General features: G+C 42.7%; 1 protein-coding gene across 9 annotated transcripts in view; it reads right to left on the reverse strand.

The window, feature by feature from the left end:
• The window catches only part of PXK (PX domain containing serine/threonine kinase like), a 73,887-nt gene that overhangs the window by 34,997 nt on the left and 18,980 nt on the right, over positions 1-19,910 (reverse strand). For all 9 annotated transcript variants that reach the window (XM_081160772.1, XM_081160765.1, XM_081160769.1 and 6 more), the window contains exons 2-3: positions 10,781-10,831; positions 7,966-8,013 (exon numbers count right to left, since the gene is read on the reverse strand). Coding sequence is in view for 7 of the 9 variants with exons in the window: in XM_081160765.1 (XP_081016891.1) it covers positions 7,966-8,013; positions 10,781-10,831 (99 nt within the window). In the remaining 2 variants the exon portion in view is untranslated. The remainder of the gene's footprint in view (positions 1-7,965; positions 8,014-10,780; positions 10,832-19,910) is intronic.

A 19,910-nucleotide genomic window follows, 5' to 3' on the forward strand; every position in this document is an offset into this window, starting at 1 on the left:
TTCTCCTCAGTTCAGTGCAGGCCAACAGCTCTGTGAGATGAGCTGATGAAGTAGCTCTGTGGTCCAATGTTTCAGACTGCTGGGTGTGTTCAGAGATGCCCCCTCTCTGCTACTGCTGGGCTGCCTTGGGAAACGAATCCAGTCAACCTTACAGAATGATCCTATCTCAACAAAGTTTGGAAAGTTGTCTTGGGGCTGGTGATCAGCTTTACATATTCTGATACTGATATGTGTAAGTATGTTATTCCTTTGCTGTGTGCTATAGTATACTGTTGCTGTAGAATGTGGATACAACGTCTCACCCATCATCTTCCACCCCAGGATACAGGCAGAAGATACAACAGGCAGATTGTACCCGGGTGGAGAAGGAAGGTACCCATGTTGGGGTGGAGTGTATGTGAGGATATGGGCCCCTTTCCAAGCTCCAACTCCCCCTCTCACCCTGTGGGAATATAGTGAACACCATCTGTAAGAACTGAGACCGACCTTGGGAGCCTGGCCAGCTCCTTGGTCAGGAAATGGCCCAAGATGCCCAGCCGGGGGTGGCTCAGCGGTTGAGGGTGACCTAGGATCCAGGTGATCAGGATTTGATTCCCGGTCAGGGCACATGCCCGGGTTGCGGGCTTGATCCCCAGTCAGGGGCATGCAGGAGGCAGCTGATCAATGACTCTCTCATCATTGATGTTTCTATCTCTCTCTCTCCCTCTCCATTCCTCTCTCTGAAATCAACAGACATATTAAAAAAAAAAATGGCCCAAGAGAAACTGCTTCTAGATGTGAACCCTTACTGTAAACAACTGCAGAGAAACAGCTAGCATTTTGTTGTTATTGTTAATCCTTACCCGAGGATATTTTTTCCATTGCTTTTTAGAGACAGTGGAAGGGAGGGAAGGGGGGGTGGAGAGAGAGAGACATTGATGTGAGAGAGACTCATTGATCGGTTGCCTCCCACAGCTGCACCCCGGCCGGGACTCGGGCAGGGGATCGAACCTGCAACCCAGGTAAATGCCCTTGACTGGGAATTGAACCTGTGACCATTTGATGTCCAGGCCAAAGCTCTAACCACTGAACCACACTGGCCAGAGCACAGCCAGCGTTCTGATCTCACACAGCTTATGTGAAAGCATGCCATCCCCCACTACTTCCCTCCCCCACCCCCCATATGCCCTGTTTGCTGTACTCTATATAACCTGGTGCTGGCAAAGCCTGTGTTGGGGAAAACCTCACAGCCCGGCCGCCACCGGTGGGCATGTAAGTCCTAATAAACCCATGTCTTTCACAGCCAGTCCCCTGGGTTATTTCTTTGGAATCGGCAAACGGCAAATTCTTAGACTTCGCTACTTTGCATAACAATTGTCTTCTGTTTTCTGATGCTGTTGTTAAAGGTTCAAGATTCTTGATTCTGGTCCCGCCCCGCCTCCCATAAGTTTCTAGGGCGGTCTCTTTGACCTCACTTTGTGAATTCCATGTGCCTTTATGTGGGTCCACCTTCGTGCTCTCTGCTGAGTACGCAGCCCTTTCAATCTAGAAACTAATACAGTAAAAATCCTTACATTTGTTGGTATTTTCTTGTATTAGGTTATGACTTCTTCCCCTCCGTGCCCTTTGCTTTTGCTTTGTCTGTAATTCCTATTTTCCAGTATTGAACCTTCTGAAATGCTCCTCTTTTCAAATCTTTTCTTTCCTATTTTCCACCTTTGTTAAATTATTTTTTCCTACTGAAAAGGTTTTCTGGGATATTTCCTTTATTTTTCAGCCCTTCTAAAGAGTTTTCATTTCTACTATTATCTTTTTTATTTCTAAGCACCCCCCCTCCCCCAAATAGCATCCTGAATGTAATGCAATTTCCTATCTCTCTGAGATTATAAAATAATTTTTCTGAAGTGCCTGAAATGTTCTTACTGCGTATGTTCTGCTTCCTGAAGGTCCTTTTTTCCCTTTTGATTGGGTCGTTATCTTTCATGTTAAAAGTGCCCCTTAGGAATCTGGTGGCCTGGGTTGTCTGCTCATGTTTAGAGGGGATCACCAAAGCTGACGAGAAGCCCTGGGCGACTGGCTGGGGCTTGTCTGCTGTGGCCCTTACCGTAGCGCATGACCTCACTCAGTTGTGTCACTGGGAGAGCCGAGCCTTAGGCTTTAGTCTGAGAAAGAGTCTGTAGCTCTTTCCTCACAGGCTGGGCAGATACCCCCAAAAGAAATCTCCAGTCTCCGGTTTGGAAGGTCTAAGCCTAACTGCCAGTATCCTGGGAGCTGAGGGGAAGAAGACAGCCTGGGGAGGGGAGGAGGGGTCGCGGCTGGGTCCACACACCCGTTTATCATGTAAATAAATATTCTCAGCGGTGCCTGCATTCTCGAGTCCAAAGACCGTTCTGACCTCTCCAGGGGATAAACTTCCAGTCTTCTGCTGGTGAGAGAAGGGCAGGGATAAACTGCTCAGATGGGGAAGATCTGGGGATCTGACTGCTTCTTAAACTTACTTTAAACCCGTGATTCTGGCTTGACCTTGCCCCACACTGGAGGGCAGCACCTGTCATGTCAGTTGCTAAAACTTTTCAAGGTTCTGTCGTATAAACTGGCCCCAGTGGGGTACCCACATCCCACTGTCAGATCCTGCCTTCCCATGTATGATTAATTAGTTGGCTCTCATCCACTGGATTTTCAGCTTCAAATGTTTTGTTGTAGTTTTCCCCTCTCCTGTTTGACCTTGTGTGTATGTGTGTGTGTGTGTGTGCGCCCGAGTGTAAGGCCAATTTACTGTCTAAGAGGGGCTTCAGAAGTGGAGAAAAATTAATGCTGGTGTTCAAGGTACTATCATTTTCCAGATCATTTAAAACTTTAAAGTCTATTTTTCGAACTTAAAAAACAAAGCATCAGGTTAGCATCTTAATTCAATGAGTAAAATCACTTTCCAAGAGCAGTGCTATTCTACACTTGTGCTTAGATTAGGGCTGTCCAAGGGGCATGTGTATTGACTGAGAGAAAGGTCTAAAGAGGAGCCATCCTGAATTCAGACAAGGCTGTAATGTAAACCACCCATGCGGGCAAACCTAACTTAGCCTGTTCCACTCTGTCTTTTTCAAACAACAATGAAGACCTTGAACTTGACATTGGACAGGATGAAAAGGTTGCCTGACAATTCTAGATTGCCTATTTCTCCAACTATGAAAGTAAGTCAGAGCTCATTTAGAGTGAATTTTGTACCATGGCATAATTCAGTGCCAGATAAGACACAAATGCCAGGTTATTTTCCTCATTCATACAATTAGGCTTTACCTACCAGCAGTTTCTTTAGTAGCTAAATAAAAATCATACTTATGAGGAAAAGCACTCAGCTGGTGTACATCTAAGCCAATTGCTTCCTTATTATTTTTTTGTTCAGGAACATTAAGTAATAGAGGGTAATCAAAGGTAATACATTACTGAAAATACAACTGATTTCTTTCTTTTTAAAGCTCTCTTAGTAAGTTGCAGAATATAATCTCATGTGTGTGTGTGTGTGTGTGTGTGTGTGTGCATGCACACACTCACTCAGGATATGGTTATATATGCACAATAAATGTCTAAAAGGACTCACACCACCTGCTTGAGAATGGCTACCTCTGGGAATGGGTTGGTCAATTAATTTTTATTTCTATACTATGAAATGTTTACATTGCTCAATTACCACTTTTTTTCAATTAAAAAAGGAAAAGAAAGAAAAACCTTTTTGCTTTTCAAGCTGATTGTATACACAGCAAAGATTAACATCTGCCTGCACTACCTGCCCAATGGAAGACCCAGGGGAATCCCACATCTCACAATCAGATTCAAACCTCAGTAGGGCTACTTTTCATTCATGGTGGGGATGTGAGAATGAATTTGATAAGGTGTCTGTTTCAAACATTGTGGCCTCCAAGCTTCAACTAATCTGTTTTTTTCAAGCTTCATTTCACTTCAGGAAAATGTATTGATCTGCCCGACATACCATCAGCTCTTCCAAGTCATCAGGTGAAACAGAGTCCTTTGTCAGCAGCTGCGACCACATGTCCCTGCTATGTCAGTCTGCTGGACACACCAGAGGTGTTTCCCTGCCCTTGTGTAAGATCTCACAATAAATATTCCTGAAAGTACTAAAACTATGCAATGTGTGTGTTATTTTTAAATCTTGTCTTTTAAAAAAGATTAGCATTCAAGAGGCACTTATTTTCTCTTTCAGCTTTCTCCTAGAATTTCTAAAATGCTTAATCTCAGAATATAAAATTTAGAACTCCAATGGCTAATTAGAAGGGAGGGAAAGAGAACATTAGCACATTGGTGATAAAGTCACTAAACCAGCAATTTCTTAGAAACCTCCACATTGATGGCTTGAAGCCATGACCCCCGATCATCCCATTTTCCATAGCTTTCTTCTTTAATGTGCCCTGTGGATTCCTTCTGAGTTCCCTGTATAAGGGAAAGAAAACAAGAAAGCCAGCAGAGAAGCCCCCAAAGTTCCATTCATAACACCTGCAGAGTGAAATGCAAATGGGAGAGGATCACCAAGATGGGGTCTAATGCCCATAGCCCGTCCCATGCTAGCCTTGTAGAAGCCTTTAAAATTGTAAGACAAACTACATCACAGTTAAAAAAAAACAACTAGCTTTAGTCTGGAGTAAAAAAACCTTCAAACTCTGAATCTCTCACTTTCAGTACCAGATCTTTAAAATCTACACTGCCGTCAAGCATGTTCCCACGAATATTCCGGGGAGTTCTAAACTCTTAACAGGGCCTTAACTGGTCCCAGTTTCCCCTCAGTGTATACAGTAGAGTCTCTCCTATGTCAACAATGGGCAGTAAAATTGAAGTAACAAAAAAACTTTTGTGCTACAACAGACCTGGGAAGTCATCTGGTTCAGCCCTTCCTTTCAGACGGGGAAGTGAGGACAGAGGGAGGAAACTAACCAACCCCAGGTGGTAAGAGGCAGCGCCTGGGTTCCTTCCCAAGTCTGAAGGGTCCCTACCCAGTTCCTGTCATTTCAGCTCCTGCTTCCCTCTGGTTCCGTCTTGTGTGCTGTCTCCCTAGATCAGCCATGTTCACCCTTTTTCATGACACACATAAACTAATTACTAAAATTCTGTGGCACGCCAAAAAATCTATTTTTTTGCTGTGACAGAAAATAATAGGTATAACTTTGATTCATTCACACCAGACGGCTACTGTTGTGCTGGCTGCTGTGATTTTTTTGTCTGACAATCTAAGGGAAAAGAGGTCAGTGCCCCTGACGAAAGAGCCAGGTAGTGCATGTTTTAAAAACTCTTGTGGAGCCCTGGCTGGTGTGGCTCAGTTGGCTGAGTGTCGTCCCGTGCACCAAAAGGTCGCTGGTGTGATTCCCAGTCAGGGCACCTGCCCAGGTTTCAGGTGTGACCCCTGGTCGGGGTGCATGCGGGAGGCAGCCAAAGATCTTTTTCTCCCACAATGATGTCGCTCTCTCTCTCTCTCTCCGTTCTCCTCTCTCTAAAACCAATAAAAACATATTTTTTAACAAATTCTTGCCGCACACCAGTTGAAAATCACTGCCCTAGACGATCACTAACTTGATATTGCCTTTAAAATACGGTGGTGATTTCCCTCACTATTACCACAAAATATGCTCACTATACAAAGTGGGGAAGTGCAGCTCTTTCTTTTTTTCTCTTTGTATAGCTTACACGTGCTCATCTGCAGACACCTTGGAAAGTACAGAGCAGTATAAAGAACTAGAAAAAAACATAACCCATAATCCTACCACCTGGGTTCACCATTGTTAACACTTTGGCAGGTGTCCTTCCAACCTTTTTTCCTAGCCATTTCATGTAATTATATCACATTGCATGTATAATTTTACACCCTGTGTTTTTCCTCACTCAGGCATCTTTCCTGATGAACTAAGGACAACTCTGCCTGTGTGTATTATATTTCTCTTTCTTCAGCAGGAACTCATTATCTGTGAGAAGGGTAATCAGACACTGAAAATCACGGTCAGAGTTTTATTCTGTGGTTTTGGAATACTTTTGGTCTGTTTTAGAGGCTGTTTTGAAATTATTTTTTTGCCAAAAAGCTGTATGTACTTTCTTCTGTTTGTTTACTTGGATCCAGAAAAACCTCCCACTTGAAATGATGTCTGGCCATATCCTGTCCAACACAAGCCAACATCAATACACATGAATACTGGCATGTGAAAAAAGATGCATATTAGAAGTACCCACTCTAAAAGGGAAAATTACACTGAAGCAAAAATAAAATTCTATTATATTAAAAAGGCCATAATTAAATAGTCACAGAGATTCAACCTCATATCCCCAAAGCAAGGACTAATAGGAGATAAAACCCTCCTCCCCACCACCATTCTTAGGCGCTGGTACCTAGACAATTTCAATTTGAGAAATATTTCCCCTACAGTTCTTACTCAGCCCTAGCTGAGTAACACTGTACAAAGATGACGCCCCTTCTTTAAAACTTGTTCATAAAGGTGAAAACACATAGTAGGCTCAATGTTAACTCTAAAATGCTCACTCCACGGTGGAACTGTCTGCAGGGACTGGAAGACTATCCATGGCTGGAACGAACTGCACTTTAGCGCCTTATCTACAATGTCATCATCACAGGCCCAGTTTTCTTCCTAGAGTAAAGAATGTAATTTTTTTATTGATGCCCAGCTAGTGTTGCTCAGTGGTTGAGCATCAGCCCATGGACCAAGAGGTCGCTGGTTCGATTCCCAGTCAGGGCACATGCCTAGCTTTTGGGCTCGATCCCCAGCAGGGGGAGCCGACCAATGTTGATGTTTCTATCTCTCCCTCTCCTTTCCTCTCTCTCTAAAATCAATAAAAACATATGTGTTTTTAAAAGAATATGCTGTTAAAATCCATATAGGAAATCAACTAAACCCAGCTATGAGGAGAATTCAATCTCTGCCAATATGCTATCTGGAGATTTAAATTGGTCATACTACAATTAAAATTTAAAAAGACAACATGTGTCAAATGTGTGGCAATTACACAAAGGTTTGCAGATGTTCAGGCCAACTCTCTCATAAGGAAATTAAGAGTCATACCTTTAGCAGTGTTATAAATAATGCTAAAGTATGGACTCTACAAATGCTCTTTTCGAAAGTCTAATCAATAAAACTTGGCCTTTTGATGGAAAGGAAGCATTATGCTCCCTCCCAGTCAGCAGTCCTGTGCTATTTGGACAGGATCAGAGGTCACTCAGACTTAGTGACTATGGCTAGCTCACCAACAAAGGGAGCAGTCCTTCACTTCCAGCTGAGCTGGTAAGAAGCCAAGCACTCTGGCTCAGGTTTAAAGGGTTTTGTATAACCAATCAAATCTGATCTATGACACAAGCCCAATGGCCTGGGTAATCCAGAGCACTGGAAGACCAATGTGCCAGGAGAAGACACGGGGGGTGCTGCCACTATTTCCTATAGTACTAAAGGCCCTCTAGGACCCTTCGGTCATTACCAGTACTGGCTGTGTTTCCAGAGAAAGACTGTGCGGCTCATCCCTCTTTCCATTATGGCCAACAAGTCAGAAACATTTAAATCAAAGGGATTTAGAAATATGTATTTAAGAGGAAAAGTTCACCAAAAAAGTCTCTAGTTAGTGCTGAACATTGATCTACAATGCTGACTATGCAACCTAGTTTAGTGGAAAGCATCTGAGAGAGTTCCAGCTCCATCAAGGTGAACAACTCTAGCAACCCATGTATTCGTTCCTGACCTGAGAAGAAGAGGTAATACACACCCATGACTGTGGTAAGGATGCAGAGTGGCACAAAGGTACGCAGTGACAGGGCCACTATTGGAATCACAGGTTTGTTCCCAAAAGTTTGTTTTTAGAGCCACACATCGTCTGTTCCCTTTGCCAGGGGAATTTGCTAATTTCTTATTTCCATTATTGCCATTTCCAACTGGTTTCTAAGACACCCCAAGCAAGCAACGTGTGCCATTAGTGTTTTAAAATATTTACCTGCAAGCTGTTGTTCAGCAAATCAAAGTCACTGTATCTCCTAACAATCTGTAAGAGACAAGACAGTGGTGTGTTAATTCATCAAAGACCATCTCTTTTCATTTCCGTATTTAATATTTATTGGCATTCTAGAGCCAGGGCACTAGCACTAAGGATAGTAGGGCTTATACCTGGTACTTAACTTGCTTAATTTGACAGGCCCAGAAAACAGACCGAGCAGTGAGCCAGAGTTGGCTGGGCCGTGGGAAACTGGTTATTGCCCGTCAGACTCACAAGATGCCAACAGGTATGAGAGAGTGATGATGTATTTCTTTTCAGGGCAAACCGCCATTTAATTATCTTTCTTATTAACCAGGTACCTGGAAAGATGACTTAATGATTTACCAAAAAAGAAAAAGTTTTACTGAACATGAAATCAAAGTAAAGGAGGTGGACAGTTTAGAGGCAAATTCATCCTTGGCTGGATAAAACGCCCCAGAGCTAAGAGCCCTCCACTCTGGAGACTGGTCCACGCCTGCAGGCAGAGAGCCCACACCTCTCCCTGATTCCTAGTCCCCCTTTGGCAGACAGTCCACCTTCCATTGTCCATACATTCTTTCTTAGTTATGTTGATGCCATTGATTAAGCCAGCAATTTTCAACCTTTTCCTCCTCTTGGCATACATACACTAATTACTAAAATTCGGGAGCACACCAAAAAATATGTTTTTTGCAGATCTGACAAAAAACAGGTATAATTCTGATTCATTCACACTGGATGGCTGTTGTGGCTGTTGTCAGAGGTCAGTGTGCCTGACTAAATAGTCAGGTATTGCATGTTTTAAAAATTCTCGTGGCACACTGGTTGAAAATCGCTGAATTAGGCCATTGCTAAACTCTACTAGCTCTTTAGGCTCTGGGCAAGAAATTATATTACTTTTAAATAGTTTGACTTCAACCATTATTGATGATTTTCAAATGTTACCATGCAGAAGAATTACCTGGAGATCACCTAGGAACCCACCACCTAGAATCTAATTCGGTAGGTCTAGGGTGAGGCTCAAGAGTCTACATGTTTATTACTTATCTCCTGGGATTCTAATAAATCTAGAAAATTGTATCAAGGGTTGACTTTTCTGGTAGGATATTGCTGTTGGCCCTGCTTGTCAAATATGCATCTAAAAGTTGAACATAAGGCTATCCCTGTTAAGGGCAAAGGAGCAAAGATAGCACAGTGGTTAAGCATGGAGAAGATGTGAATTTCAACCCTGCTCTGTCGCTGATTTGAGTGTGACCTTGGACCAGTTACTCACCTCTTAAATATAAAATGGGACTAATACTACCACATAGAACTGTGTGTTTTTTTAAACCTCACCAGAGAATATGTTTTTTTTATTTTAGAGAGAGAGACAGGGAGAAAGGGAGAGAGAAAGAGAGAGAGTGAGAAACATCAATGTGAGAGAGAAACATGGATCGGTTGCCTCCCGTACACTCCCAGACTGGAGACTGAACCCACAACCTAGGTATGTGCCATGACCAGGGATCGAGCCCACAACCTCTTGGTGTACAGGATGATGCTCCAACCAAGTGAGCAACCTGGCCAGGGCCACATAGAACTGTTTTTAAAAAGTTAAATGAATTAATGTGCTTGAACCAGTGCCTAACAATAAATGCTCAGTAGATGTTAAATATTATAATTATTCAAACAGAAAGCAGTTTGAAATTTCAGGCAAATGAAAGACCAAGTATGGGCCACTGTGGTCAAAAACTGCTTATGGTGAGCGGTGTTTAAAGAAAAGGAAAAGAAGAACGAAAGAAGGAAAGAAAGAAAGGGGCCAAAATGGAGTCACTTTTGCTAACCAGGTCACCAAACCAAAAATTAATAACTAACCTAATGGCAGTTTCAGCCTCTCCCAGGAATGGAATCTTAAAGCAATCAGTCTGGAATTCCCTGATCAATGCCAAGAGAGGTCATGTGCCTGATAAGACGCCCCAGCCTGCCCCTCAGGGAAGGTGTCCTGGTCTGAAATAATTCAGTCTTTTCACTTCTTAGTCCCACTCTCTTTCTGCCTATAAAAACCTTCCTTTTTGTACAACTCGACTTGAAGCACCTCTCGAGTAGCTAGATGGGATGCTGCCTAATTCATGAATTGCTTAGTAAAGCCAATTAGGGCTTCCAATTTACTCTTGAATTGCGTTCTTTAACAGAGCTAAGGTTCAGGCTGGGCTGTGAAGGACAAGGTAAGATGGGAGACAAGGAAGGTAATTATAATTACTAAAACAGGAAAGAAATGGCCTCTATACAGAACTCAGCTACCCTCTGCAAGTCAACTAGAGGGGCCTCTAGATCTGCACAGGATGTTTTCTCTCTGCGGCCACCACCGAGGAAAGCAGAGCCCCACCTACAGTCTATGAGGGAATTAGCACTAGCAATGCCCATGAGTGAACTTGGGAGTCCATGAAATGCAGGGTCCAGACTGTATGTCTCACCTTTCTACCTGGTGGACTGAACCCTACTTCCCACACCCAAACCAAGGCTGCATGGGATGAGGTTTGAATGACTAGAAACAAAACAAGTAATTTGTCTGTCCTACTTACTCTGGGTCTAGCTAGGGAACAAAGTCCTAGATACTCTCCATGGTAACATCGTACACAAATTAAACCAAATAACTGGCAATAGAAAAGCCTTTTATAATATACATCTCAAAGCTAAAGATTTATATCTAAAAGAAATATGATTTATATTTATGCATGTTCCCATTTTTCCAGATTTTTAGGTGCCACAAGTCAGAATTTTGTTTAAAACACTTTTCTAATGACACACAAAAATTACTTACCTGCCAGCTGTTTTCTACAGAAATTCCTCTTTGCACCCGAATGATATACTCCTAAAAAAGGGGGAAAAGAGCCTTATTTATAAGATACTCAAATCAGAAGATCAAAAATACGTGAAAATATCAGACAAAATTCAGAGCAAAGAAAATTACTAGAGACAGAGAGGGACATTACATAAAGATAAAAGGGTAGTCTACCAACAAGACATAGCAATATTAAATATTTATGCACCAAAAACCAACAGATGCAAAATATGTGAAGTAAAAACTAATAGAACTGAAAGAAGAAATTGACAAATCTACAATTATAGTTGGAGATGTCAACATCCCTTTCTCAGCAATTGACAGAACAACTAAATGAAAAACTAGTAAAAATATAGAGGAACTCAACAGTACCATCAACTGACAGATTTACTTAGCATTTTAGAACACTCCATCCAACAACACAATATACATTCTTTTCAAGAAGATATACAGATGGCAAGTAAGTACATGAAACAACACTACTAGTTGTTAAGCAGGTGCAAACTAGGCCCACAATGAGATATTACTAGAAGCCTATCAGAATGGCTGAAACAAAAAATAATGATAACACTAAATGCTGGCTAGGACACAGAGAAACTGGATTACTCATACACTGTCTGTGGGAATGTAAAATAGTACAGCCATTCTGAAACACAGTCTGGCAGTTTCCTAAAAAATTAAACACGCAACTATCATACAACACAGCAACTGCACCCTTGGGCATTTATCCCAAAGAAATGAGAATTCATGTTCATACAAAAACTTGTACATGAATGTTCATAGCAGCTTTATTTCAAGAGCCCAAAAGTAGAAACAAATGAGATATCCTTTAAGAGGTGAATGGTTAAACCCCACTACATCCATAGCACGGACTACTACTCAGCAACAAAAAGGACTAGACTATTAACACATGCAACATCTTGATGAATCTCCAGAGAATTATGTTGAGCAAAAAAGCCAGTCCCAAAAGACTATAAACTACAGACGGTCTCCAATTTATGATTTTTCTTTCAATTTTATAATGGTGTGAAAGTGGTAAGTATTCAGTAGAAACCTCACTTAAAACTATACATTTTCATCTTCTCCTGGGCTAGCAATATGCAGTGTGATACTCTCTCCTGAGGATGCTTAGTGGCAGTGAGCTCCCAGTCAGCCCTGGATCACCAGCATAAATAACAGATGCTCTATAGTGTACTGCATTGCCAGCGGTTTTTTAATATTGTGTCCTGAGCATGTTTAAGGTAGGCTAGGCTAAGCTATTATGTTTGGCAGGTTAGGTGTATTAGATGCATTTTTGACTTATGATATTTCCAACTTAGGATGGGTATATTGGGATGAAACCCCACCGCAAGTCAAGAAGCATCTGTATATGATTACATTTTTATAACATTCATGAAATGACAAAATTATAGATATGGACAACAGATTAGTGGTTGCCAAGAGTTAAGGCTGTGGGGTATTAGGATACCTGTGGGAAGGAAATGGGTGTGGTTATAGAAGGGTAACCAGGAAGAAACTTCATTTCTTTAACACGACCTTTATTCCGTTCTTTCCTTTTGATTCAAACTGGCCTCATCCAGCACCCTGTCACCTGCCTCCTCCCTAGCATGTCCACTCCCTTAATCATTAAGCCCTCAGGACAATGAAGTTCTGGTCACCATCAATAATCTTAGGAACAAAGTCACGTGTCTACTGAACCTAGAGACAGAGGTTCGGTCAAACAAAAGATAACATCTAGGCCTAAACACAACCCCTTACTTTCTCTGCTGCAAACTCCTGTTTAAGTCTTATTGGGCTTTGATGCACGCAGACAAAAGGGCTCCTTTAGTCCGGTAACAGAAGGGCAAAGTGACGAGCTATAGTTTGAATGTTTATGTCCCCCCTAATTTATATGTTGAAATACTAACTGCCAAATATGATGGTATTAGGAGGTGGGGCCTTTGGAAGGTACTTAGGTCAAGAAAGTGAAATCTTCATAATGGGATTAGTACCTTATAAAAGAGGCCCCGGAGGGATCCCTTGCCCCTTCCACCTGTGAGGACACTTTGAGAAGGTGCCAGCTGTGAACCAGGAAAAGTTGATTATGCTGGAACCCTGATCTTGGACTTCCAGCATCCAGACTGTGAGAAATAAATTTCTGTTGTGTATAAGCCACCCAGTTGATGGTACTGTTAAAGCAGCCTGAATGGACTAAGACATGAGGGATGTTTGGAATGATGGTGAAGGGGAGCAGAGTTTGCGACTCTAAAATAGGCCTCTTGGGAAATTGATTATTTTAGGCTGGTTAATTTTAAGGACCAGCAGACAAGAGAGCAGCTCTGAAAAACCAAGTGGAAGGTACCCTCTGTAAAACATATTCACATTTGTAAGGGAAATCTCCACTAGTAAAGGTGTTTTCCTCACGTATGCCAGCCTTCACTATTAATGGAGAAGGCTTGGGCTTCAATCTATCACAATCTTATCTTTGTTTATTGAGCTTTTCCTTCCACAGCTTACTCTCCACCCTCAACATCTTCTTTTGTCTTTAACCGAAGGTGCTATTTTAAGGTGATAACTTCTGCCATTTTGGTGAGTTACTTAGTTTTCATGGTATCCTAGGAAGTATAGTTATTAAATTAAACTTAACTTTGTTTTTCTCCTGCTAATCTGTCTCATGCCAATTTGATTATTAGGCCAGCCAAAAGAACCTTAAAGGGTACAGGAAAAATTTTCCCCCCCGACAATGGAAATGTTCTGTATCTTGACTGTATTGATGTTAATGTCCTGGTTGCGATATTATACTAGTTTTGTAAGATATTACCATTGAAAGAAATTGGGTAATGGATATATGGAATTTCTCTGAATTATTTCTTACAACTACACATGAATCTACAATCATCTCAAATAAGATGTTTAACCTTAGGCATTAAAAAATAGGTGTGGGAGCAGTCAGAAGGCTAAGATCCATGATTTTTAGTGTTTGAATTCTGCATTTTATATGCCATGATGAAGAAAACAAGTAAAAAGCTGGAATAGATATATAGTGATGGCATTTTCCAACCAGATCCTGTGACCCCCCACCAAACCTGCCCGATCATTAAAATCTCCTATACCTGGGGAGGAGGGAGAGGAGAGGGTGTTAAAAATACACATTCCCAGGCCTTGCATAAGACTTGTTGAATCAGAATCTCTAGGATAAAAACCTGGGAGGTTGAAGTTTTAATAGCCTGCCTTGGTAATTCTTAAGTAAGAAGGAAACACAGACATAGTCCAGCCTTATGCTTATACACACAGGAGTTTATATGAAGGTGTGGTGGGCAGTTAGACAGACCTGAGCAGAGCAAGGACAATGGACCAGAATAGAAGGTCACCAGAAAGCCCTGGGTGCCTAGAAAAGGGTAAAACTGGGAAAACAAGGACCTCACCCCAGGGCATACCACTGGTCATGTGGTTTAGAGCCCCTGACCTTCCATATCGCTAGTCATGAGGTTCAGACTCTCCCCTGACCTTTCCTCCCCTGGCATGTTGTTTGTCATGAGGGTTAGACCCTCTTAGAGGGGGAACAGACAAGAGGGCTGGAGAATAGCCCTTAAGCATTAAGCCCCCAGGACAATGAGGTTCTAACCCACATCCAGTACATCCAGGCCTCTGCTGCGCTTCAGTTCTAGGCCCAGAAAAGCAGCAAAACCATGGACACCATGTCTGACCTCAGGATCAGCTGCATTAAGTAATGACCCCCTGCCCTGGTGCGGACCAATCAGTAGAGACCATGACCCTGAAAGGACACACCTGGAAAGCTGATGAATATTCTATTGGGATGCTCCCCTGAGACCTCCAGATAAATACCTTCAAGACGGAGGATCCAATGTGGCTCTCTCTAGGGAGTACTTCCAAGGCTTCCCTCCTCCCCTCCCCCCAGGCACATTTTCCTTGCATCTCTTTCTCCTAAGCTCCAAGGGTCCTTCTTTTGCCTCTGTAACTTGTTCCTGAGCCCATTTCTTCTACCTCTGTGACTTTTCAAATAAATTTGCTCTTATAGTTTGAGTCTTGGCTCTGAATTCTTTCTTAGCCAGAACTCAAGTACTGAGGTTGCTGAACCAAAGTCTGGTCTGACTCCACTGGTCTAGCACCTGGTGCCATTTCACCGCCAACAAAGGTATAGATTAAATCATACAAAGAGCCCAGCCAGTATGGCTCAGCAGTTGAGCATCGACCTATGATCCAGGAGATTGAGGTTTGATTCCCAGTCAGGGCACATGCCCAAGCTACAGGCTCCACCCCCGTAGGGGACATGCAGGAGGCAGCCAATCAATGACTTTCTCATCATTGATGTTTCTATCTCTCTCTCTCCCTCTCCCTTCCTCTCTCTGAAATCAATAAAGACATATTAAAAAAACTTTTTAAATTAAAAAATTAAATAAATCATATAAAGAATGTTGCCCTGGATGGTGCTGGGGGCACAAGCAAGAGACAACCAATCCATTTCTCTCTCACATTGATGTTTCTCTGTCTCTCTCTCTCTCCCCCTCCCTCCCTCCCTTCTACTCTCTCTCAAAAAAAAAAAAAAAAAAATCAATAGAAAAAATATCCATGGGTAAGGATTGAAAAAAAAGAATGTTAACATTTTTCCCTCAAATGCTCAGAATTGTTTTAATATCAATGGATGGCATGATTTAGGTAGGCACTATTCATAGTCACTACTCAATAAGTGCTTATCAACACAGTACTCAACAAATCCTTTTTACTGAATTAATTCTAATTTAAATAGGTTATTTAGAAAATAAAGCCAAAAAAGCATTGTTAACCTGGTAATTGCATTTGAAAATAGATCTTACTCCACAATCATTCCATTCCGTTTATTTAGCAAAGGCTGATGAAGTCCACATAAGCAGGAATTTCTGCCTCTTCTGGAATATGTTAAGGATAATACATTCAACAACATCCACTCAATGATGAGTGAAGTGACTGTGAGCCCGGCACTATGCTTAGTTGGTTTCATGTGGGGTTATAAAATAAGTATTTCAAAACTGATTTGTGTAGTGTGGCAAATCTCTTAAGCAATATGTTACTGTACTTATTTCTGAATAGTAAAGCCAAAATGCTAAAAACAGCTGACATTCTTATATTTTGGGATCAGTCCTTTTGCTCTGAAATTTTCTCAGAATTGTCTGACTGGCAAATTTTCTGGGCTTTTACATTCTAATAGTAGAGCTGAAATTAGCACATATAATTGAGTAAGTCCAAGAAACTATGCATAGACAAGATTTTTTTGGTCTAAAATTGGGGGGAAATGTTAATTCATAAAAATCACTTGGACATCCATTGCTTCACTATGATTTACCAGAAGAATAATATTAATTTTTAAAACTTCAGCTCAATGTTGGGCACTTGGTTGGTGCTCAGTAAACATCTGCTGTCTGCTTTATATACTTTTTATATATTTTTATATTTCATATACTTTTTAAAGTTTAAATTTTGGACCTGTGTTTTACAAAAATATTGCTGCCAATTGCAAACAACTAAGCATCTATCATGTTCCAATCCCTGTGCTTGGTTCATGCTGGGGCTTAATTCCAAACAAGAAAGCCATGGTTGACTCCATTGCTTCCCTGTGTAGACACATAGTTTAGATTTTTCTTTTAAACTTGGCTATAAAATGGCACACGATAATGTTTGGGAAAAGCATTTGGCAGAAAGGAAGCAGTAGCTACAAGATAGGGACTGGCTGGGTACTGATGTCAGACTATAATATCCCAAAATGAACACATTAACTGTTTCTGCCAAGACACTCTATGTTTAGGCCAGTGTTCTCCAAAAAGGGTGATGGTGCCCCCAGAGGACACAGGCAGTGTCCGGAGACACTTTTTATTGTCACAAGGAAGGGGAATGGGGGCAGGGGGTGCTACTGGCATCTAATAGACACAGACCAGGAATGCTGCTAATACCTACAAAGCATAGGACAGCCCCATGCAAAGAACTTCCGGCCCCAAATGCCAACAGTGCAGAGGTTGAGAAACCCAAGTTCAGGTACATGGAATACAACAGGTTATCCTAGTCCATGGAGGCTTGGGATGCGGGGTGCTGGTGGGGGGTACTTCTATCATCAGCTGCCCTTGGCCACAGCCCACTGGTACTCCACACACAAAAGTATTTGTAGCATGTGCACATCCACTTAGAAGGTGCATTCAAATACCGGCAGCCTCAAAGCACCACCCATTTGTTGTGTTTCGCCTGTAAAGGAACATTAAAAATGAGGCTCCAGTGTAGCCTCCACCCCCACCTCCACCCTGTGCCATCACCAAGTGGTTACAGATATAGAAAGACAATGGGAAATAAGATAGGATGATGCTGTTCAGAAATATTTTTATTCCACTTCAATGAGGCAAGATGTTCTCTAACTATGAAACATTTGAATTATTTTAGTTTGCTTGATACCACCATCCAGCCTGACCAAAAAGAAACCCCCAAACACTTTCACCTCAAATCTCCAATGCTGTAAACTAAAAAACATAGTATGGCTGTCTACTGCTGACATCCGGGCTGTAGGTCTTACTAACTCAGGGAGAAGGGCGCCCTGGAGACCAGGAGAAACCCCAATGTGGAAGTCTGGCCTCCACCTCCTGAACTGGAGTCAGCAGCCCAGAATGCTCCAGTGAATCATTCCCATCTTTGCCACCATCTCTGATGCGGAACAGGACCTGCGAGTGTGTAACACCAAGGCCCATCAGGCATAGAAGGGAGAGCTACCAGCCCTGCAGGGCAGCCCTGAGTCACCCAGATCTATGCCTGCCCCCAAACTGGGCCATCTGCTGCCACTTCCCCAAAGGGCCTTCTTTCTGCTCCTTCTCAGGACACCACACCCCTTATCTTGGAGGGGAAGGGTGGCTGCTTTCAAGCCCTAGCATGTGGGCATGTTGGCAAGTCAGTGTGGTCTGGTGCTGAAGTTCTTCAAACTGGAAAGTCACCAGGCCCACGTGATTTCTGTCTTAAGTAAAAAAATTAATGGAAAATGAGCACTAATTTAATGCCAGGAATTTTGCTAAGCTCCTTACTTAATACTTCTCATTCAATTCCCACAGCCGCTGACGGTAGATCTCAGCTCACTCAGCTCATCCAAGTCACACAGCTAGGAAGCAGCTGACTGGGGACTGGAACCCAAGTCGCTGGCTCTAAGGCCCTCCAACCTGCCAGTCATGGCTGGCAATCCCCCATGCCCATGAAAAATGGGGGTCTTCACTAGTCTGTGGAACTCGGTGGTTCACCCCTAAAGATGTAGACAATGGACTCTTAACCAGAGAATGTGGGGGTAGGACTGTCATTGCCACACACTGATGAATGCTTCCAACATAGGCCATTTTCCAAGTAAGTATCCTTATTGGCATTTTGTGTCTCCTGAGTTTCTGGAAAGATATTTAAGATTTCACTGCACAAGCTGGTATTTAAAGCTGCCTCAGTTTGGTGAGATTTCAGGATAATCACAGAAGAAAATTTATTTTTAATCTGTCTGGCTCCAAATAACTTTAGTGAGGCTACAAACACAGGCAACTTGGAAATAAATGTGTTAAAAGAACTAAGGCCAAAACTTAAGCAAACCTTTAAACCAGCCTAACCCACGTAATTCTCTCCTCCCTTTTGGCACAAGGATCGGATTTACTCTGACAAATTTATTCAAAGTACAGAAAGACAGGGCAGCTCTTGAGAGATATTTTATACAGAACCTGTCAGTGTTCCCACATCTCTACCTCTAAAGCAGAGGCTCCCAACTCAGCTGTGTTCTAGAATCACCTGGAGAACTTAAAAAAATTTTTTAATATGTTTTTACTTTATTGCTTTTTAGAGAGAGAGGAAGGGAGGGGGGGAGAGAGAGAGAAAAGTTGATTCGAGAAACATTGACCAGTTGCCTCGGGGCATGTGCCCCAACCTGGGATCAAATCTGAAACCCAGGCATGTGCCCTGACAGGGAATCAAACCCGCAAGCTTTTGGTGTATGAGATGACACTCCAACCAACTAAGCCACACAGGCCAGGGCACCTAAAGAACTTTTAAAAAGATACCTACTTAGACCTCACTGTCAGAGATTCTGATTTAACTTGTCTGGGCTAAGGCAAAAGCATTAGTAGGTCTTAAAACTTCCCCAGGTGAGTCTACTGTGCTGCCAAGGGTGCGAATCATGGTTCTGAAACCTCTTAAATAGGAAGCAGCTTCACGCTACAAAAATAAACCTCATGAGAGGAAGGAAACAAATGAACCAAGCACCCGCCAGACCTCAGTCCTCTACCCCCATACTTCCCTGCATCTTCATGAGGATTCCGCTCTCTTGTCTTCTCCAGCATAGTACGTACCTATCCTAAGCCCTCAAGGGATCCCCACGCTGGGCCCTGTAGTGGTGGCTTCCACAGACACCACTCACACAATCTGCCAATGGCCCTCTGAGCTGAGTGAGGAAGGGCCGTCACCCTCACCCTCGTTTACAGCTGGGGAAATGAGTTCCTGAGAGGACAGATGCCTTGACTAGACAGTACTGGACCTGCGCCCGGAGGGCAGGTCTGTCTCTAGCGCTCACTAACCACACCACTCCTCTGGGTTCACTGCCAAACCTCTTCCTCCTCCCAAAGAAGCCCCACAAAGAATGCTGAGCACAAGTGACCTTGCTGGACACCGACACTATGCTACCTCCCTGCTCAGGAACCTTCCAGGAACCCCACTGGCCCAGGATAAAACCCAAACTCCCTGTTCTTCTACCACCTGTCCTAACCCTTTCTTTCCACTCAAACCCTCCTCTACCCAGTCAGACTTTTTGTATCTGAACACTCTCACTGCCCTTGCTTTACTGTTCCACCTACTCAAGACCTAGTTCAGCCTTTTAATCATGTTGCTGCTCTTTTTGCCCCATGCCTGTCTGTGTTGGAGAATCTCTCCAACTGGATTAAGTTCTTCATGGGCTGGAATCACACATTTCTTGCCTTCCAAATAGCAACCAGCGCAAGGTCAGGCCAACAGCAGAAGTATGACAAACACTCATTGATGAATATGTGCTGACTGAGGGCTTGCACCTCTGTCAAGGAGGAAGCACACTGCTCTTTGTCACGTGCACTTCCATCCAGGTCAAAGAGCACTCTCAGGAAAATCT

Source organism: Miniopterus schreibersii (assembly GCF_964146895.1).
Source record: "Miniopterus schreibersii genome assembly, chromosome: 15".
Lineage (NCBI taxonomy): Eukaryota > Metazoa > Chordata > Mammalia > Chiroptera > Miniopteridae > Miniopterus > Miniopterus schreibersii.